This window comes from Astatotilapia calliptera, chromosome 7 (assembly GCF_964374335.1).
Source record: "Astatotilapia calliptera chromosome 7, fAstCal68.1, whole genome shotgun sequence".
In the NCBI taxonomy this organism is placed as follows: domain Eukaryota; kingdom Metazoa; phylum Chordata; class Actinopteri; order Cichliformes; family Cichlidae; genus Astatotilapia; species Astatotilapia calliptera.
In genome coordinates, this window is record NC_137428.1 from 24,842,181 (window position 1) to 24,865,433 (window position 23,253).

Here is a 23,253-nt window from a genome sequence, read left to right on the forward strand (position 1 = left end):
TCTCCTGTGGTGTTGCTCTCAGTGTGTGAAGAGTGGGAGAAGAGGGTTGTATTGACAATCCAACGCAATGGGACCCACTAGGTTTATATCTGGGACTCTCCACCATTTGACCTTAGAACTGAAGAAGCTTCTCGGATGAGAGGTGAAACGTCTTCAAGCAACTTAAAGAAGTCCAGACGCTTTTCTTTGCAAGCTCCTTTGACAGCCACTGATGTTTCTTCATTAGTGAAAGTTTTCTTGCATCCACATTTTGGCAAATCCAACACTGAACCAGTTTAACGGAACTTAGCAAGCAGTTTGCTGACTGTAGCATGGGAGATGGGTGGTCTCGTAGGGTGTCGTGCATTGAAATCTGCTGCAATGACCCGGTTACTGCGTTCACCAGATATCAACACAATTTCGATCCGCTCCTCACGTGTTAACCTCTTCAACATGTCAATGGCTGTGAACAAAGAGAAACTTGTAAATAACTCATGAAAGAATAAAGTTACGTTGAAACCAAGCACACCATTGTTTTTCTTGTGACATTACCAATAAGTTTGATGTGTCACATGGTCCTCTTCCTATTGAAAAAACAAAAGTTGTATCCAAGATGGCCGACTTCTAAATGGCCACCATGGTCACTACCCATCTTGAGGAGTTTGCCCCCTCACATATACTAATGTGCCACAAACAGGACTTTAATATCACCAACCATTCCCATTTTATTACAGTGTATCCATATAAATGGCCCACCCTGTACTTTAACACACTGATGAGTGGTTTGGGATATGGCCCTCATGGTCACAGTGCACCGCCCCCCCAAATGGACATACATGGCAAGATAACACGCCATTCTTGTGCACACGTTGAATCAAGATTATTTAAAGAATGTGGCCGTGGCCTCAGTTTTCTTCACATTACTCGCTCACTCTTCATATCTCAAGCATACAGACCACCTTTGAGACAATGTGAAAGGTGTTGATAACAACAGGAATATATTACTGAGAAGTCACCGTGGACCACCCCCCACATGAGAAATCACCTTGTTGAATCTAAGCTGTTGTGAAATGCTTACTGGCACTCATTTATTTTATAGTGCTCACTCTGAGTTATTTTGTAGCGGCATTGGACTTAAGTCCCTCTCCAAATGTTTTTTTCAGCTCCTTCTGGGGGTTCATGAGATATACATGACCAGATGAGACACATAATCTCTCCAGCATGTTCTAGGTCTTCCCCTGTGCCTCCTACCAGTTGGATGTGCCTGGAAAGCTTCCAGCGAATCCTGATTAGATACCAACTGGACGCCACCTCGACTGTCTGAGCAGCACCCTTCGATATATCGGAGGATGACAACACCTAAAGTAGCATCATCTGCTTATATGTGCAATTTCATTCTTTTGCTCACTATCAATATTTCATCTCCATAGGTGGAACCAGAACAAACAGGTACATCCACAGCTTTCTTAGCACCACAGGGTTCACCCTGCATTTTACCCTAACTCACAACCAAAATAAAAACAATTGGCAAAAACTTGAAGGTACTGGTTGCTTCACATTTTATTCAAAACTCGTTCCAGTGTGTGATAAAGCCAACATATTCCTAAATCAGACCACACCATTCCTCCCCAGCTGCACCTTTAAAGCTTGTCCATGAAAATCACAAACAGAATCTGTGATAAAGGAGGACGCCGGTGGAGGCTGACACCAACTAGGAGTGCCACTTCCTGCCAAGAATACAGATACAGCTGCAGCTTCTTAGTAGCCCCCTACAAAACTTCTTGAGGTCATAAGACATTTCTACAAAACACACGCAGACTGCTTGGACTTGGTTTAGCTGGTCCTCTTTTGACAGGTGAAAGAAGAAACTGCCCTGTCCTTCCTGAATTTCAGGTTGAAAAGTGAGGAAGTGAGTTTTGTCTATTCCTAGGTCTCATCTTGCTTATAATCTATTTCGTTAACCACAGTCAAAATTTAGAACAATCTGCCATTTCATAAGTTCATATTGCGCAAAGTGTAACACTTGTACTTGTTTTGGTGAGTATGTGATAATGTTCAGGCTAAAAGTGGGCAACACCTAGCCTTAATATAACCATGCTATTGACAAAAGGTTGTTGGAAAGAGTCCACATATTCAGGTCTATATTCAAAAACCTCAAAGCCCCTCTGATTCACTTTAGTGATTTTCAATAAAACAAATACACTCAACGGATTATTCAAATTCAAATTCAAATTTTATTTGTCACACACACGCAACCATACACAGTATGACATGGGGGTGAAATGCTTGTAGCTGTACAATGCCCGACCATTAAATGACAGAAGAAAAGTTCTACAATATTTACAATTTACTACAAAAATTTACAAATTAACTTAGGAATTTACAGTAAAGAATGTGCAAATAGCAGAAGAGATTATAAAGATAAGGATTATAAATTATAGGAATTATAGGATTATAGGAAATGTGTGGTGGTGCGTGTGGTGACGTGTGTGAGAGTCCAGTCTTATAGTGACGTGTTTGGGAGAGTCCAGTCCTACACCTGGTTCAGGGCCCGAATAGCCTGGGGGAAGAAGCTCCTCTTCATTCTCTCTGTTTTGGCCTTAAGGGAGCGGAAGCACTTCCCAGACCTCAACAGTGAGAAGAGTCCATTGTTGGGATGGGAGAGGTCCATCATAATCTTCCTAGCTTTGGACTTGCACCGCTTGGTGTAGATGGACAGCAGGTCAGGGAGCTCTGATTGAATGATGCGTTCTGCCGAGCGCACCACCCTTTGCAGATCTCGTCTGTCCTGCTTGGTGCTGTTCCCAAACCAGGTGCAGATGTTTGACGTCAGGACGCTCTCGATGGTGCAGGAGTAGAAATTCTTGAGCACCTTCAGTGGCAGATGGAAGTCTCTAAGTCTTCTGAGGAAGAAGAGACGCTGACGGGCTTTCTTAACCAGGGTGTTGATGTGACAGGACCATGACAGGTCCTGAGTGATGTGGACACCCAGGTATCGGAAACTGTCCACTCTCTCCACTGGCGTGCCACTGATGATGAGGGGTTTGTAATTCCTCGCCTGCTTTGTAGTGAAGTCCACGATCAGCTCCTTAGTCTTGCTGATGTTTAGGAGGAGGTTATTCTCCTGGCACCAGGTCTCCAGGTTCCTAATCTCCTCCAGGTAGGCCGTCTCGATGTTGTCGGAGATCAGGCCCACAACAGCAGTGTCGTCAGCAAACTTGACAATGGAGGTGGTGTCGGATGTGGCTACACAGTCATAAGTGTACAGTGAGTACAGCAGGGGGCTTAAAACACAGCCCTGAGGCACTCCAGTGCTGAGTGAGATGGAGGGGGAGACTTGTTTTCCCACCCTCACTGATTGGGGTCTGTCTGTGAGGAAGTTGAGGATCCACTGACACAGTGATGAGCTGAGTCCTAGATCCGTCAACTTGGTGAAAAGCTTAGAGGGAATTATTGTGTTGAATGCTGAACTGTAGTCCACGAATAGCATCCTAACATAATTCCCTCTGCCAGTGTCCAGGTGACTCAGGGATGTGTGGAGCAGGTGAGATATGGCATCGTCTGTGGAACGATTAGTCCGGTAAGCAAACTGAAGTGAGTCGATGGTGGGAGGAAGTGAAGAAGTGATGTGATCTCTCATCAGTCTTTCAAAACACTTCATCACAATTGAAGTCAGCCGTTTGTTGTTTTAATTGCTGCGGCGTCGAAGCGAGCATAAAACGTGTTCAGCTCATCAGCCAGTGAAGCATCGGCATTCATCATTGAAGAAGCTGGTCGTTTATAGTCCGCAGTCCTTTCCACAGGCTCCTAGAGTCGCACTGTCGTAGCTGTGACTCTAGTTTTTCCCCGTAGCTCCGCTTTGCCTTTCGGACCGCGCTGCGCACGTTGTAGGACGCAGCCTTGTATAGGTCCATATTACCGGAGACGAGCCCTTCATTGTAGGCAGCGGTGCGTGATCTCAGAGCGTCGCGGATGTTTTTATCCACCCACGGCTTCTGGTTGGGAAACGTTCGGATGATAGTTCTTTCTGCTGTGTCGTCCGCTAGTTTCCCGATAAATCCCACAACCGCTTCCGTAAACATGTTGATGTCATCAGCGCTGCGCCGAAACATGTCCCAGTCTGCGTCATCCAGTGCGTCATCCAGTGCGTCCTGCAGCGCGGCCACCGATTGGTCCGTCCAGCGAGCGACCTCCCTCCTGATTGGTGGTTGCTGCTTTAGTAAAGTAAGTAAGTAAAATTTTATTTATATAGCACATTTCTAGATAGAGATCACAAAGTGCTTTACAAGATATAACAGATTAAAAAGACAAAATACAAACAAAGTTAGCAAAACACTTTAGCCTTTGTTTGTAAGCAGGTATGAGGAAGATGGCGGAATGGTCCGATTTTCCAAATGCCGGCAGGGGCTGAGCCTTGTAACAGTTCTTGAACGGGGTGTAGCAGTGGTCTAATGTCCTCGTGCCCCGGGTGGGACAGTTGATGTGCTGGTGAAGGTTGTGAAATGTCCGTTTGAGATTCACTCTGTTAAAATCTCCCATAACAATGAGTGCTGCATCTCGGTGAAGTGTTTGTTGATGTGTGAGAGCCTCATGTAGCTCACATAAGGCAGTGTCCGAGTCCGCGTGAGGCGGAATGTAAACAGTGCAGGCAATGACCGCAGTGAATTCCCGAGGGAGATAGAAAGGGCGACACTTAACGATCAAAAGCTCCAGATTGGGCGAGCAAGAGCGTGTGAGTGGGGAGATGTTTGTGCTGTCGCACCATCTGTTGTTCACCATCAAACACACTCCACCACCTCTTTTCTTCCCCGACTCCATTGTCCTGTCCATGCGGTAAACCGAAAAGAACCCTGTCGGCTGCACGGCGTGGTCTGGTATCGCTGGGTTCAGCCAAGTCTCGGTGAAGCAGAGGAGGTTGCAGTCCCGAATGTCTCTCTGGAACTTGATTCTGGCTCTGAGGTCATCAAGCTTGTTCTCGATGGATTGAACATTGGCTAGCAGGATACTGGGCATGGGTGCGCGGTGTGCGCGAGCCCGTAGCCTGTTCCTGATGCCGGCTCTTTTACCTCGAGGCCGTCGCTTAGGGTCGCGTCCTTTGTTCTCTCTCAGGATCTCCTTTGGCCAGGTTGGGTCCGGAGTTAAACATGGTGAAATGTTCGTGTACTGCAGACCAATAGAAACCAAAGTGTCTCTACTGTAGCGGATTTGTGTGTTTTGCATGATGCCCATGCAAGATTATCGCAGATATAGCAAAAAGTGACGAAAAAGTGGAGAAGTTAGGGCAGAGCATCCAGCACGGCAGCCGACCTCACCGGCGCCATTTTAAAGTTATGTACAGAATATGTAGACTATATACCTATCATTCCTTTCAGAAGACTGAATTACTCAAATGCATATACATATATATATATATATATATATATATATATATATATATATATGTATATATATGTATATGTATATATATATATATGTGTGTGTGTGTGTGTGTGTGTGTGTGTGTGTGTGTGTGTGTGTGTGTGTGTGTGGACATCACCATACAGTCCTGTGAAAAAGTATGTAGCACCTTCCTGATTTCTTATTTTTTGCATATTAGTCAAACTTACATGTATCAGGTCATCAAATGCATTTTATTAATAAACAAACATAACCTGAATAAACTTTAAAAAGGGATTTTTTAAAATGATGATGATTTAAGTGAAGAAGAGCCCCAATCTTCTTTGCATAGTTGTTTAATTCAGCCACACAGAAACATGTTGAGCATGAAAGACCTGCTTAAGATTGTGTTCTGTGTGGTCAGCAGAGTTTTTCACCTCGAAACTCTCCCATGGATTTTTCTTTTGTGACCTCCTAGATGAGTTGTTGATGTGCTCTTGGAGTAGTTTTATGAGGCTGGCCACTCCTGGGAAGGTTCGCCACTGTTCCAAGTTTTCTCCATCTGTGGATAATGTCTCTATCTGTGGTTCACTTGAGTCCCAAAGCCTTAGAAATGGCGTTGTAGCCCTTTTTAAACTGATAGATGTCAATGACTTTGTTTCTCATCTGTTTTTGAGTTTCTTTAAATTGTAACATGTGTTGGTTTTTGAGATCTTTTAGCCTACTTTACTTTTTCAGACAGGTTCTTCTTAAGTGATTTCTTGATTCAGCAGCTCTGGCAGTAATCAGGCCTGGGTGTGGCCAGTGAAGTTCACCCTCACCTTTCCAAAAAGTGTGCTTAATTACAATTCATTTTTGATTTAACAAGGGGGACAATTACTTAGCCAGGTAGGGTTGGATAGCTTTTTGCCTTAATAAATGAAATCATCATTTAAAAGCTGCATTTTGTATTTACTTGGGTTTTCCTGATCTAATATTACAGTTTGTTAGATGATGTGAAACATTTAAGTCTGACAAATGTGCAAAAACTTAAGAATTCAGGATGCGGACAAATACTTTTTTCACAGCACTGTGCATAAAAAGGATTACAGAGAAGGGGGGAATACTGTGTTTCTTGAATTAGATTCATATTTGAAAAGTTTAATTTTGGTACAGAGATAGTGTCAAGTTCACATGCCACATTAATCACAGTGCCGGGAGCATTGCCTAGGCATCTCTGATGCATATGCAATTACTTATCAGCTTTTATTGAAATGACTGAAACAAATTTCCCCCTGCAAAGCAAAAGTCATGTATATGTCTGTGTGTCTCTGTATGTGGGTTTGAAAGTCTGCGAGGCTGAGCTCATCATCGATCAGGTTTTGTGACATGCTATTATTACTTCTAAATAAAGCAGAAAATGGAAGCACCTATTTGCACTATACTGGTAGGGAATATAAGAAACATTTTGTGCTCTACTGTGCAGGAAAAAATTATTCTGATTTATTCTGCTACTTTATGTTGTAGCTGTGTAAACAAGGAAATGTGCAGTTATAGGTGATGGATGCTTGTGACTAAAAAGTGGCCGTATCTATGTGGGGATCATTTTCATGTTTTAGATGTCTGAGTTGTTGTCTCCTTTTAATCAACAAAAACCCTCAAACCTTTTACCAACTTCTGCGATACTTTAAATTCTCAAGTGGTTATCCTCATTCCCCGCTGAAAACCAAACAAAATTTAGATGTATGAAAAAAATTATTTTGTTTTTTCTTCTTTCCTCTCCAGTTAATCATCTCATAGCCGCTTGTACTTATTTTGTGACCCTTTGCCAGAGAGCAGTGGGGATAAGGGAGTGGGTATTCAGGTTTTTCTTAATGTGCGGTGGAAGACCAGGGGAAATATTTTGTTTTTAAGGAGCCAGAAGTTCTTGTATTTATTTTAAAAGTCTTGAATAATTTCTTTGGTCATTGGCTGCTTTTTCACATATTTTCAGTCCAGTCCTTGTACCATACTATTTTCAGAGCAATGTGTTTGTTTGTTCAACAACTTAAAACTGACCTATAAGGACACCTATGAATTAGCATATCTCAGCATGGTGTGTTGTTTTTTGTTTTTTTTCCTTACAAAAAAAAACAAAAGCCTGAGGAAACTGAAATAGGAAAAAATCCAGATCACAGAGCTGTCACGGGACCTGACAGATGTGGTCTTGCAGGATAAGTAGCTGTCAAGAAGCCATTTTTAAGAAAGGGCAACAGGGAGAAAAAACTGAGGTATTCCAAATTACACCAAAACTGGTGTGAAAATCAATGGCGATATGTCTGATGGAATGATGAATTGAAATTTGAAGTATATGGTCAGTATGAAGTTTATCGTCAGTTTGAATGGAAGAGAGGTACAACGGTGAGTGTCTACAGGCATCTGTAAAACACAGTGGAGGCTCTGTCATTGTTTGGGGCTGCGTTTCAGCCAGTGGTGTTGGAGATCTTGTCAATATTGATGGAATTATGAATGCAGAAAGTACAGTGAGATTTTGAGCCACCTTATAGTGTCTGATTGGCCGGTGCTTTATTTTTTTTTTTTAGCAATACAATGATCCCAAACGCACTGGCAGTAAAAGCATACCTGGTTAGAAAAACACCCAATGGAACACTATCACTCATGGATTGTCCTCCCCAGAGCCCGGACCTCAGCATTACTGAAGCTGTTTGGCATCAACATATTGACTTTTAAGCTTATATACTGTATTTCCACGTATGTTTGCACATTTCAGTAAACCTTCCCATTTTCCTTGCAAAATATAAAGAAATTAAGGGTGACTAAATATTTTTGCAAAGTACTCTTAAATTAACGACTTATATCATATATGTAGGGGGGAGTTTGTTGATGTTATGGTGCTGATCTGTATTTCTAAAGTTCAAATGGAGGTAAAAACATTTTCACTGCGCATCTCTAAGCCTTACTACACATAAATGAGTATTTAAAATCGTTTTTAAAAAACAATATTGAAATGGGCTTAAACAGCTTAAAAGGATTTCCCCTAATGATACTTTAGTTTTGGATGCAGGAATTTACGCGCAAGTACAAGCGTTACATAACGGATTCCACTGCATACACTCATATTTCTGTTAATCTAATTTCTGTCTCGTAGTCTAACCTGGATGAATGCGTGATTAAAATTCTCAGCTGAAAAAAAAAATCAGCATCCATTCCTCGCTGCTGTCCGGGCCAGGTTTTGATGCAGCGCCGCCACTTGCCGGAGCACTTGGATTGGCTGAAGGAGCAAGGTAGCCCGCAGAGACGGCTCCTTGCCCTGGTTCGTTCAGTGCCGTCAGTGGAGCGCTGGAGACGCGGTGCACGCACACACACTGCTCTCTCACTGCACGAGTGAAAAAGGGTTCTGCACAGACTCGGACTCTGCTGGACGGACTTTGCTTTCATGTGGGAGCATGAATTTGCCGTCAGAACATCGATCCACACCTCTAGCAAGTGAACCTTTAGAGGGAAAAGCAAGCGGATACAGATTTTAATGCAACATCCTCTGTGACAGAGGGCGATGCACCCACCTCTTGTTTCATAAAGTGTCACATGTTTGCAAAAACACTGCGCTGGATATATTTTGTCGAAAGCTATTTTTTCTTTCTTTTACGCCCGGGTTGTGAGGGTTTGTGGAGTGCTGCGCAGCGTAACGAGGGACACCAGCGCGCATTTCATATCAATTTCTCAGTGACTGGGACTCGCCTTAGAGCGTAGTTTGACTCCTCATCATGGGGTACTCTGCGCGGACTGACAGAGAAGGAGGAAGATCGCCGAGATCCTGTCCAGAGATGCCGACCGTATCCTGGCTTTTGCTTTTCCTTCTGGTTGACATCGGTGTAGCTCAAGGTAAACTTTAAAGTGTATTCTTCACCAGTGAACCTTTTGGCTTTGCTCTCAGGAAAACTTTTATGAACTCTCGTGGCGCTGTTGTGGTGGGCAAGACAAAACGGAATCATAATTAGTCACACTCCTAATAGAAGAATACAGTGTGCCACTTCATGCCCCCGAAGTTCGGCTGTACTAGAAATAATAGGCTGTAGCCTTCATTAAAGCAGGCTGCCTACTGCTAAGCAGTTTTATGTGAGGTAAATATGAAGATACTACATCCAAAGAAGCCTTCACTGGGGGGAAAAAGTTTTTATTCAATAATTTATATTAACTACGCTTTGCACTTGGAAACCAAAGCATCACAGCCCTGCATCTGTTTCTCCGAGGAAAGAAATGGAGAAGTGTTGCTTTGAAGCTCAAGAGATGCCCTTAATATTGTGGCTGTTGCTTTAAATCTTCCTAAACCGTTAAAGATTTTAGTGTAGGCACACAAAAAAATAGCATTACACATAAAAAAAACGTGTTAGAAAACTGTAATTAGCCACAAGAACCCTGAATCACAGCAAGTTATTACAGGTAAAATATAACATGTAGACCATTACCTGCAGTCATATTAGAATATTCCTGTTCGGGCTGCTATTAATCAAATCAAGAAAGCTGAACTTCCATTCATTCTCATATTATTCAATCTTACTCAGTGTTGATTGATGACTGCTGTAATCCCCAAATTAGAGGTCCACTATTTGAAAACAATCAGATCATCTAAGAATGAAGAATGATCTCAAAGCCCAGTGAAGCTAGTAATGCTTAAATGATCTTGACTTTTTGCTCAGGAGAATGTCTAATTAAATAAGGAAGTTTCAGTCGTGAAGTGAAGTTTGCCAAGAAAATCTTCAACACCCCCCCCCCCCCCCCCACACACACACACACACACACACACACATATCTCGGCAGCGAGCTTTAATTTGTCATTATGCTTGGTTTCAATCAGTAAGCAGATTTACAAAACCTCTCCTTCAAAGAATTGCCTGGTGAAAGATGTTTCTGTAAACTGCAGAGTGGCTGTCAGTCACAGAAATCTTGGAGATAATGCCACAACACCTGAAGCCATTTACTTAATCTTCTTTCTACCGTGCAAGATTGTCAAACAAAGGGAGCTGAGAAAAAGCCATCTGTGTTAGGATTTAGTGTTCACTATGTGTTTGTGCATGTGTATCAGACGCCAAGAGTGTATGTCTGTGGAATTAAGGTAGGTGGTCTGTCTTGTCTGGAATCTACTGTTGTCTGAATAACATGATGAGATGGAGAGGAGGGGATGGGAGGGGAGGTTTGACCATTTCAGATATACTCCCTTCTGCAGTGACATCATGAACAGTTAGGGGTTTTTTTTGTGAGGCTTCAGTGTTCATGCAAAAGTGTTACAAGCTCAAATTGAAGTCTAAGCACATATCCCAGACAGGGGAAGAGGGTCTGTGAGCAACCTTATCTAGCTGCTCCAGACCTTCATCTCACTCCTACATAGTTAATGAGCAAGAAGAGGAAGAGGAAGAAAGAGAGAGGGAAAAAACCCCAGCACAGGTCCAGTTTCTGAAGGGCATGGTGAGATGACATAATACCCATTCCAAAACCCCAGAGAGCCCTGTGCCATTGACTGGATGGGAATACGAACAAGGTTCTTATCTGTCCATTAAGAAGTCGATACACTAGGAGAACATTGTTTGAGCCTAATTAATGGGCCTCGCTATTTTGGGGCACTGATGAGCTCTACACATTTTCTAATCGCTGGAGAGTCACTTCTTCAGTGTAAAACTACTGGTGATCAAAGTGGCTCACTTACCCGGGCGCTCTCTGTAACGCTGTGCTTCTACTCGCAGCTCTTCAGACCTACTTTCTGTGGCTGTAAATATGTGTTTACAGTTTTTATTTATTTTTTGAGAGTGCTTTCTAATCCTCTAGACAGAGGCGAGCACCGGGAAGTGATCCTTCTCATTAACCTCCTGGACTCTTCAGAAAGGAGACAAGTTGAGACAGATATATGCAATGAGCTGCCAGGAAAGTAGCTGAGGGCTCTGACAGCAGCTTGATTTGAAACCCTTGGTGCAAGAAAAGATACAATTCAGTTGGAGGTGTCAGAGCTCCACCGTACTGTTAAAGCTGATGGAGGATGTCAAGTTCTTACAGGGAACATATGGAATAGCTGCTCTGATAAAAGATTTATTGGCAGGTGTGCAATCAGGTTGTATTTTTAATTATTATTATTATTTTTTTAAATCTTGGAAAAAAACCAAGACATCTGAGATTAAACAGTTATTGTGCCGCATTCAATTTAGCAGTGGATCTTCTCTTTTCCGTCACATTCTGCCCCGCCCTAAAAGTCCAAACTCCCTCACCATTGGGCTGTGGCTCATTTTAGTCCAGTTCACATTTATTTATCCAGGTTTATTGAAATAAAAAAAAATCAATAAATGCATATTAACCATATATGCTGCTCAATAGTCTTTAGTGGGTAACATGCATGTGTTGTGCTACATGCATGATAAGGGAGGGAAAATCACTTTTTTAAGGTGTTTCCTTTTTCTCGATTTCCTTTCATTTCCATGGCTGACCTTAACGCTGGCATTTATATAGTGTACCTCTTGTGTTAGGCAGTGGATACATGGGCGCTGGCATTCCTGGGATTAGTTCAGTTTTTCCACAGCGCTGTTCTCGTGCTGCCTCTCACACCATGTTTCTGTCTCTCCTGCCTCTCCACTTTCTGATGATGTGTCCTCTGAGGATTGTTTATGGAGAGAAAAAGTTAAAGGACAGCTATGGTTTCAGATATATTGTAACTCATACACAGTGAGGCTTCTTTGTTTTCCTTGTACGACACACTCGTTCAGCTTTTAGGCTACTTCTGTGTGCTTCGTAAAGAATGCAGGTAAATGTGAATGTTGTTTTTTTTGTTTTTTTCCCTGCCTATTATTATTCTAAGAGGCTTCCCCTGGGGCTGCTAACATTACAACCATAGAGGTCATTATATAAACTGGGTCTACATGCACAATGAGAGCATTGTGCGAAGAAGCAGTACATATAAATGACCTCCTGTGATAGCCTTTGCCATCAATGCAAGCTCGCAGTACGTGATATTTAAAGCAAATTTATGTAACTGAAGGATTTTGTGTAAGTGAAGGAAATTAAGATTGAGCTGTGATATGCACAGGTGAACGAAGAGAGCAAAGTAAAAAAAAAAAAAAGTGTGTACACAGTATGGCTGTGTGAGGTCACAGTTGCATGCTGGTTGCGATTTAAGCCAGACGGAGCCTGGTAGCGAGTGATAATTACTGTGAAAAGTAGCTGCTGAGTTTGCTTCCTTGCTCTACTTGATGTCATATGCTATTGTTATGAACGCAAAAAATATACTCTGTTGCTATTTTGGGGCCGGGAACAGCTGTGGCGGCGGACACGAATACTGTCTGTCATTGCACTCAGGCCTGTCGTGAAGATTTTTTAAATTTACTTTGGTTATGTGTTCACATTCCCCTTTAGTTCAAGTCTTCTATCTAAGAATTTTTTGGCCAGTTCATCAGAATGCCTCGGTTTGATTATTTTGTGCCTTTTCTTTTCTTTTCCAATCTTACCACAGCACTTGAACTTTTACTTTTACCTCAGTTTGATGATGCAAATATGGCAGAGTACCAAATGATGTCTAAATCAGTCACATTTTTATAGATGGTTCACAAAGTGGGGTCTGGGGACCCCCGGGGAACGTGACCCATATCCAAGGATAATTTTCTATAAATAACTGAAGTGTTCTATATCATTAAAAACTGCATGTGATCAGTCGGTGACCATTTATGTCAACAAAAAATATTATGCCAACCAAAAATATTGTGTCCATTACTCCCTCCCCCATTATCAAAATAAAGCCAAAAGAAACTCTGACATTGTGATACATCATGTCAGTTTCTCATGAAACCACTCACATCTCTTAGGGTGTGGGGAACCATTCCTGCTGCTATATACTCATTAGCCAGCTTGCTAGCCTTCCATCATCAAGAGTCAAGCCAGTCGACATTTTGAGTAACACTAAGCCTAAAATCCCTAAACTCAAGGGGACCACTGGGATTTTTCTTTCTCTCCCTCCTAATGGGCCTAAAAACATTAAACTGGCTAATGTTTCAAATAATGTGTATATATAATGGCTCACTGGGATTACCTCTTTAAACTGTACAAGTTCAACACACAGTAATCCCAGTTAGTGGATATTTAGCTCTGCCCCACCCACCTTCTATTCAAACCTTCTGTTTGTTAGAGACAGCCAATCTGAAGAATGTGAGAGGAGTTAATACGGCTTTGTTTCCGACGGTGGATAAACCGAGGCACGCTATAAGATTAATAAGTAATATGTGATTGAATCATGCAAAGCTGCTCCAGTAGAATCCTTGGATAAACTGTGGACCTGGAAATGAGCATATTAAGACCACCATAATCTCCCCTCAAAACCACTAGAATGTGAATTCCTTATCAGAGAGTTAAAAACTTAAAATTTCCTATAAATTCTGCCTTGTTTTTCTCAACTTATGTTAAAATGTAATCCCTGATCATCAGCATAATAGAAAGTCGAAGCTCCTTGTAAACTAAACCTAAACGTTTTCTTTTTCCTACTGAGTTTTGTGTTAATGCTTCCATGCAGTTTTGATGTGTTGTGCTCATACTGCATGCCTTTAAAGCAATTTACAATTTAGCATTGCGAGTATACTTGATTTGTGGGGTGAATAATAATGTTCTCAGATTGCCGTGTGCTAAAATCTTGAAGTAAATGAAAAGAGATTTGGGGAGGGGGGACTTCAGAGAGGGACAGAAAGATTAGAGGTGAGGAGGAGGAGAGGGACCTCGAGGCAGGAGAGGGTGGGTGAGAGAAAAGGGTGAAAGCAAGATATGGAGTGAGGACAGGGACAGGCTTGGAAGGAGAAGAGAGTGTGTCATTAATCACCCTGTGTGACACTCTCAACTACAGGGGAGCTTCACAGTGCAACATTCACTCCTATTAGCAGTCCATTAGCAGAACTCGGCACAAGTAGCAGCACTTGACAAGCAGGCCTTTGCCAGGGAGGGTGACTTGTGTCTCAATACAATGCATGCTGCACCACCTAGATTGCGGGCGTGCATGATTTTTCTTTTTAGGGTACAGTAAGTTGGAGTGCACCACAAGGCAGAAATTACTCGCATACTGTAGGCTACGGACAGCAAATGAAAATAATTGTATAAAAGGTCCCACTTTCAATTACGTTGCTGGATGAGATCGGAGATAATGATTGTGAAGACGACGATAGTGGTGACCTGATTTCCTACCTGCTGTACACCCTTTGCCAGAAAGCGGCTCTCCAAAGTTGAGATGGCTGATGCATTAGAGGTACAGTCATTTCTCATTCAAAGGCTTGTTGGCCTCTTACTAGCCAAGAGCCCTGTGATTACAGGAGCCTCGGCAAGGGAGGGAAGGGGGTGTGGACCACTGTCCCTGCTCTTGATCTACAGTTCATTTATGATTAAAGATCAGAGCCGGCAGTCAGAAAATCAGGGGTTGAGGTGGGGTACAGAGGAGGACAGAGCCAAAGGGAGAGAGAGAAGTGATTATGAGTTAAGTGGCCCTTCTCATGCCATTATAAGCAGCAGGGCTGACAGAGCACATCATGAGTGAGTATAAGTACACACTCCACTCCTGCCCTTTAATTTGGCATCATGGCCTCCCCCCTGATGTTCAACCACTAATGTCCTCCTGCATTTTTGTGTTCCTAACAGGATATCAGCCAAGGACAGGCAGGTAAATGAGGGGGAAAATATGTGGAAGGAACTCAAAGGAAGTCTCACTGTATTTGTGCGTCATGTTTTTTAAAATGAAAGGAACGGCCTGGCATTTACGTAGGGCTTTTCTAGTCTTACACTGCACCTTTTCAAACACATCCATAGAGCACTTGTGTTTTATGGACTTAAGCACTTTATCTATCTTGCATCCACACCTGTGGCCAATTTAGAATAACCAATTAACCCGACGTGCACATGTTTGGACTTTGGGAGGAAGCCAGGCATGCAGGCACAGGGAGAAAATGCAAAGTCCACACAGAAAGGCCTGAAGACCAATTAATTAATCAATACGTGTTTCTTAAAGATTTGTTAAAGATGCACAATAACAAATTATATTTTTTATACAGTAAACTAACTCTTATCCCATATTTCTGATGTGTTTTTTTAATACAATTGTTTAATAACCATTTGCATTTTACTATAATTGAGCTGTTGCTGTTTCCAGACATGCTATTTACTCTTGTAAAGTTGATTAGGATACAAAATAAACAGAATTAGGGGGGATTTGAGAAGCTCCTAGAACGTGGCTAATCTTATGTAGTCGCACAGACGCTATAAAAAGCAAAATGTGCTGGCTGACAGAATGCAGTTATTTCCCTGATGTCCTTTAACGTTGTTCCCTGTAGTCTTAGTTTCCTGGCCCAGCATGGAGTATGAACAGCCTCGGTAACTGCTACAGAGCAAGCACTGGTCTGATGTGGCATAGCTCAATAATCTAGGCCAAAGATGGGTGGTAGGAAGTTTAAAGGTAAAATAATCCATCATCAATCCATATTCTATTTTCTCATGCCTATCCAATTTAGGGTACACCCTGGACAGGTCACTATGCTGTTGCAGGGATAACATATTCAGTCAGCTAGCCAGCCGATAATTGTAGCTTAAAATACTGATGTTCACCAGTCATTGGAAATTGTTGACAACCAACTTTTGAACCCTAACACTGTCATTAGTGTGCTTGTATCTCCTACATACATGCATACTAAATATTCCTGGTTAGATGTAAGAAATTCCCCAAAAACAAACGTATTGTAGCTGATTGATAAATAATTGGGACTCTACAAACAGTCTTGAACACAGATATCATCCTTTCATACTCTTTCAGTGCTCTACTCTGTTACCATCACATTACCATCATTTCTGCTAAAACCAGACTAAATGTTTAGTTCTGATGAGGAAATCGGTAATGAGCGAGATGATGTCAGTGGTGACTCATAACACCTGACCTGAGTCACAAATATAGCACAGAATCACTCAGGTTTTGGTGTTTCTATAGAAATTCAGTCTCTTCCTCTCAGAATGGAGATGCAGCTGCTATCCCTCCCTCAGTTCTGACTCTGATTGACAAAGCTAAACCCTTAATCCCGGCTTTGCCCCGTCTTGTGCTCAGAGGCAGAGCCTCACTCGTGGAATGAGACAAAAGCAGATATATACAATGAAAAGGAAGAACACTCATCTGTAATAAATGATTTGAGAAGCCGGCTTATATTGACTTAAACCATCAAGTGGAAACAGCCGCACATTTTATATACCTGCAGACTTCAACGTTTTCCTCATTTTGTTGTCTCATCTCTGCATTTGTTAGAGGGGTGGTGGTTTCCAGTTGCTGCGCTAACGTCTGGTTGGGGAGGGCTGTGGTCTACGTATGTCAGCAGAGCAGAGAGGAAGGGGGTGGAGGTTATAGGACCCCTTGTCCCGTGTGAAACATGAGAGTAGGAGACCCACGCTCCCCATTTCCTGTCTTTACTTTATCAGCATCCGGCTCTCTTGTTATTCCTGCACTCTTAAAGCATCTGATGAAAGCCCGACCACAGATAAATGTTTGTGCCGTCTTGTTTTTTTTATGGGGCTCAAATGAGGTACTTTACCCGCCCGTCCCCCTCCTTCATTCTCTCTCTCTCTCTTTTTTTGCCTCATTCCTGTCTGCTTTTGAGATGCCACAAGAGAAGTTATAGTCTCTGGTTTATATTATGGTTCCTTAAAGATAGGCTTGGGACATCTAAAAGGACAATGGGAGCTCTTGTTCTTCAAAAAGAGTAAATTTTTGCTAGACATTGGGGAAGAGACTTAGGAAAAGTTGTATTTTTTGTCTGGAAAGCCACATTTGTGCTGACTGTGTTAAATATATCTGTTTCTACCTACAGATTATTTGGCATCCTTTAGATCTGGGCAGTGAAAATTGGTAATATTTTGAAAATCCTAACTCCTAGCTATGTCCTTTGCGCTCCACTCTTTTACCATTTTAGAAATGTTCATGTACTGTACACTCATAAATTCACCGTGCTTCTGTTTTCTTAGCCTTCTTGCATGACTACGGTGTTTTGTGTGCTGTGCGTCTCTTTGTGTGCGCACATTGTTGTTTGCCTGCATATGGTGACAGAGTGTGTGTGCATGCGCGCGTGTATGTTTATTCAATAATAACAGAGTCCGAGAAAGTCTGTTTCAGATAAATCTGTGCGAATACCAGACCATTCATCCCTAGGAAATCAATCTTTCTCATAATTCCCCTCATTTTTCTTCCATCTGTTATCTACAGAGCTGCCAAACAGACTTTTAAACAGAGCAGACCATTACCAGGGGGCAGAATTAAATGTGTGTCAGAATGCCAGCCTGTAAAGTTGTTGTTTTTACTGAGTTAAATGAGGTGCTAAATTAAAGCTTCACAATTGTTATGTACTGCTGGATGATTGATCCCCCCGCCCAACCTTCCATACACTCCTGTTGAGTCAAAATGCGAGAGAGGGATATTTTAAAAAAACACACGTCTCTTGAAATCATGCTCGTCTTGTCTTTTTTTTCTGTAATTACACTGTGCGTGTCTCAGCAAACACTGCGGAATTCATCAGGTTTAATGTAAAAAAAGAAGACGACTTTAAAAGCAGCGTTAACTACACACTCTACCACCATCATGTCTACCACCACAGGCTCAAACAGCCTTGTGCCTGACCTGTTTTCAGCATTTCAGGCTTTATTGCTGCAAGTCCAGTAATAGTTTGAGGTTGCACTTGGGTGTCAGCACTTTCCTGTGTGTTTGTGTGTGTGTGCGTGCCATATCTCCACGATCAGACCCTGGTGTTTTAAGTAATGGCAGACAGTGTTTAACTGGGGCAGGCTCAATGGGTCTCATTTAAAGGGGGCCCAGACAGAAGCCCCACGGTGAAAGGTTATTTTATGACTCCTAACATGTAAAGCACACCGTTGAAGCTGCTGCAATTTGTGGGCTTGCCAGAGCAGGCAAAATGTACTGTATTGTTGTTCTTCTGGAATCTGTCAGGAAACCAAAAGGCGGTGCTAATAAGTTACTTTGTTGTCTTTTGATTTGTATGCATTCCTATTTTAATGAATGATATTGAGATGAGGTTGCTAATAACAGAAGGCAAATGAGCAAATCTGAAAGTTCACTTCTGTAGCTAAATGTCAGAATTACATTATGCTCTAAGACAAAAGGATTGAAAAAAGCAGCACAATATTTTCCTGCAGGGCATTGCATTCATATATTCATTGGTTTAAATGCGCTTACTTTAATACAGTATAAAAGTTGTACAGTGCAATAATAAATTGGTGGTAGAGGAGAGCTTGCAGCTTTGCCTTTGCCCCTTTCAAGAACTTAACCAAAGAGTAGGCAGAAATTGAATAATGGATGTTGTTGTGATGATTTCTCAGAAATACGAGGGGGGTTTGCAGCCCCCTCCCCCCAAACCAGGTCAAATGTCTGAAATGGATATATTTTGTATACAGGATGAGCTTTACTGCATTCAACACAACTCTTGTTTGATGTGTAACCTTCACAAGCTCCTAGTCCATCCAGGCTTGAACACAAAATAGACGTTTATTGTGTTTTAAATGCTGCTGGTACATTTTACAGACTTAGGGATACATGCATATTGGAGCGCCAGTACTGTTCCATTTTGAAAGGATAATTTTCTGCAGTTTAGAAATATGCATGAATAGCTCAAAGTTAAACTTGGTGGTTCTGAAGCTGTCAGTTGGGTGATTGCTGTGTGGTCTTTGACAACCTGTTTTTAAAATGTGTTTACGGTGTTTCCAGAAGGATAGATGCAGCTTTCCTTTACCACCAGTATAAAGTTATTTGCTAGAACTTGTTTCACATCATGGCATTTGACTGCCTATTTACAAAGCTAGCTGCTCTGCAATCAGTCATCTGTACTTTCAATTCAATGCAGTTCAATTCAGTTCAGCTTTATTTATATAGCACCAAATCAGAACAGTTGCCCTAAGATGCTTCATATTATAAGGTCAAGGCCCTACAATAATACATTATAAAAGATGTACAGTGCAATAATGGCCAAATAGTGCTTACCATTAGCAGGTCATTGTGGCTTCATAGTGTAGTCGTTCACTTGACAAGCAAAAAGTAGCAAAAAGTTTCCCGCTGTCAGGCCTTTAGTTTTACTGGTAGTTATAATATTGGCAATAATACCTTAATATTGTATTAAATGTAGAATTTTTGGAACATCACACATTCTATTCGATTTTCCATTTTGAATAGGATTGCTCCTGGTAACTAGTTTGCTAGGTTTTTAAACAAAAGAAAAAAAAACTGGACTAGTTGCACTTACTGAAAGATGGAGAACATTTAAGCATGCTTGAAACAGACAAAGTTTACCATTGGCCAAAACCAATATCTTGTGTGTATTTTATGAGCTATATCAAAATTTCTTCTTGAGTCAAATGATGTTTTAGTTAGCATGTTGAAACATTTGGCTGTGTCTAACCTTGCAAGCACGCACAGTGTCAGATTAGTTTGTTTGTTTTGCTAACCTCAGTAGTGCTCGTAACAGTAGCCTCGGTCTCTTTCATGCTAGCTGCTATAGCCCAGTGCAGATAATGGTAAAACCTGGGTCTGTTATAGTTTGAACACCATCTCTGATCTGGTAACTATCAGTTTTTAAGTAAAATAAAATGGGAATACATTTTACTGACTAGTATTTCTAGCTGACTAGGAAGGTTAGCAACATTTATACTTCTAGTCACACACAAGCATATAGGAAATGAGAGGGGGAGAGAGAGACGTGGACCAAAGCTCTCCCTCTGGCCTGGAGTGGATGATGTGGTTTATGGTCAGCATTTTAACCACCAAGGCACAGGAGTGCCCCTCTGGTATCAGGGGTTTGTCAACCTACCCATCACTTTTTAAAGATAATTGCTCATAACACACTTGAAGGGTTTGTAGAGCTGCTCTCCCTTGAGTTAAATCGATGGAGAAGCGCAATCTCGGTTAGGGGGGGGGAAAAAATGGCAGAGCTTAGTAAGATAACAGGCTTGTTTCTCTAATTCCAGACATCCATAAACTATGACTCCATACAGTACACCAGCTGCACTGGAGTCAGCACACTAACTGTAAACCGATACACCATAATGGCTTGCTGTAGATATGCAGGAGCATGTGCAGCGGAAACCGATAATTCAGTGGTGACACACCACGCATAGGGGTTCCCATGGTTTTTAGGCTGACGTGAGGTAAGCTGATCCTTTCAGGTAAAAGCAAAAAGGTTTACACTGGGGAGATGTGGTGGGGGCGAGCGGGGTAACCTCTGCTGTGTAAAAGAAGGAGCAATACCGTAGTAAATTATCCCTGCTGATGAGTTTCCTCGGTAGTCGTTGCCCGGGTTCGTTACTTCTTGCATTTAGAAAGCTGCACATTACTAAATCACAGTATTTTTGTTTTTTAGAAGTCTACGAAGGCCTAACTTGCTTTCTGGTAGCCACTTTTTTTTATTATCACTTCTTTTCTCTACCAGATATTTTATTTAGCAGCTCATTATGACACCCAGGTAACAATATGTGGCCAGAGGAAGAGTAGGGAAAAAGAAAAGAGGTGAGGTGGATACAAGGATCTCAGAGCCAGGAATAGAAGAGCCACTCGTAAGCTGCATGGCTTTTACCCACAGGATGAACAGCCTGCGAGCATCCAGGATTCAGACACATTAACCCTCAGCTATTCTGGGCTGTTTTGTGTGGCTTTTTGTTCGTGGAAGAGAAGCAAAAATCTAGTAAACAAATACAACAGTGTCGAACAAACCAATGTTTTGTAAGGATTGGGCAGCTCTGAGCGTTACCAGCTCACTTGCATATTTCCATTCCCCTGCAGTTTCTTGGGAAATTTGGCTGAGTAATCTGAACCTTATTGTGTTTCTTCTCTGTGGAACACCAGATACCAGCGCAACCTGTTTTTGGTTTTGACTGCCATTTTTCTAGTTGGCAGTTGCTCACACAGAGATTGAATTTAGGGGACAAGGGCATGCAAACTCACGCTGGAATATTTACACAGTAGCTTCCATTCTCTTTCTGTTACTGTAGTTTGCTTTAATAAGAGCTTGACAGAATGCAGTACACTGTTGAAGGAATTTAAACCAGGCATGTCGAATCCAAGGAGTGTCAGCGGTCACTCCTTTAACACTGTTTTGTCTGAAGTCGCGGAGTCAAATTGGATTGATCAAAGCAGCTCTGACACACAAGGGTTGGACATGTGGGAGGACAAAAGTGATCAGCGCTTTGATGGATGTGTCACAATGAGGGGATGTAGCTGTCTAACATCTATCAGTGGATAAAGGTTTTCTCTGCTCAGCCTGTCACATCCAACTTTACTCATTTCATTTCTTTTCTTTTTTCCCGTTGGCTCTCTTCTTCTCTGTTAGAAGAAGCTTCGTGTCAAGACGAGGGGGAAAAAAATACTGTCAGTGCCCACAAAGAGAGTTTTTGTGAAGGCTTACAGGATTATTTGTTACTGCGTGGCCCCAGTTACATGCAGACAATCTCTGTCCTTTGAATTGGGGTGGTCTCTTGGGAGTGAAGCAGACATTTAAATTCAATCAGTTGCAATGCTCCCCCCTCCCTCCGCTCCCCCCCCCTTTGCGAAACTCACTCATCATCTCACTTCGTTGATACAATTACGAGCTGTTCTGCATTGCCCATCTTGTTGTGATTATATATGTTTACATGGGAAGGAGGTGTTTACTGCGGAAACTTTGTCCACCCACCCGCCAACGCTCATTTAGCTACCGGAGAGAAAAAAAAGAGCTTCTGTGAGATTTAATGATATTTATCATCACGTGAAGAGAGTTATGATTTCCTGACAAACATTGTGATTGTATATTCCTGAGTAACATTCCCTTGAGATGAGCCGCTCCAGCTTTACTGTAAAAAAAAAAGAAAGAAGTTGATGTGTACATTGTACATTTAATTCCTCTAATTAGACAGAAGGCCCCTCAAACAACATATGTTTGTGCGTGGGGATCTATAGCATCGGCTCATGCAGCCTGTGCCCACATTTGCTTGTTTCTTGTTGCATTATAATATAATGGATATACAGGCCATATGCGGCTCTGTAGGCATATGCAGATTAAAATATCAGTAATGAGATGTTTTATTCTCGAAAATGTTTTTTTTTTTATCTATTTTTTAATAATATAAAGTTCCAAAGAAATTATAACAACATAATATGAAACCAAAGAGAATAAATAATTGGATTAAAATTTTTTCTTTCATATTTTTGGCTTTCCACAACAGGGTAAGTAGTTTTTTAAGTGATTGCCTCTACAATCGGTCTCTTAAATTGCAGGAGACTTTTGAAAAGAGTGAATTAAATAATTTGTTTTCCATTTCATATTTTTAAGTACCCATCCACCCCTGGCCTTGCATTGTCCCATTACTGCCACGTCCTAGTGATAACATTGCCCCACTAATCTTACTGATGGTTACATTGCCTGCTCGGGCCCCCAGCACTCTGTTTTATTGGCGGAGCATTATTCGCAGTGTTTTGACCGTTGTTTACTCCACAACATGCCACTTGTTATCGTCTGCAGCAAATGGCCATGTCTTGACCAATCTTGTCTGGCTTTTGTCTACTTTCCACTGGACGAGCAGCCATTTAGTGCAAGGGTCAGGGTTGTAATTGACAGCCACCACTAAACAAATCTGCTCGGCCCGGCGGTAGACCAACCCCAGCTCCCGTCCCCTCCCGCTACTCTAATCTAACTAATGCACCCATGTGTGTGCTGGAAAGTGAATTAAGCATAGAAAACTCAATACCTGATCCATCTGACGGAGCTGCCTGCGTGCACATTAGCAGTTTCTCTGCAGCCTCTGTAATTGTATTACACAAGTTGGCCGCTCTAACGATCGGGCCTTACACACACTTACACACTCATACACACTCTCGCTGTTGTCGTTAATCGCTGCCTTCGCTGGCCC

At 42.0% G+C, this 23,253-nt stretch overlaps 1 protein-coding gene across 3 annotated transcripts in view; it reads left to right on the forward strand.

Moving 5' to 3' along the window:
- Positions 1-8,654: 8,654 nt before the first annotated feature.
- The window catches only part of unc5cb (unc-5 netrin receptor Cb), a 124,838-nt gene continuing 110,239 nt past the window's right edge, over positions 8,655-23,253 (forward strand). For all 3 annotated transcript variants that reach the window (XM_026173823.2, XM_026173824.2, XM_026173825.2), the window contains exon 1: positions 8,655-9,216. In XM_026173823.2, the coding sequence (XP_026029608.1) occupies positions 9,099-9,216 (118 nt within the window). In that variant the 5' untranslated portion in view covers positions 8,655-9,098. The remainder of the gene's footprint in view (positions 9,217-23,253) is intronic.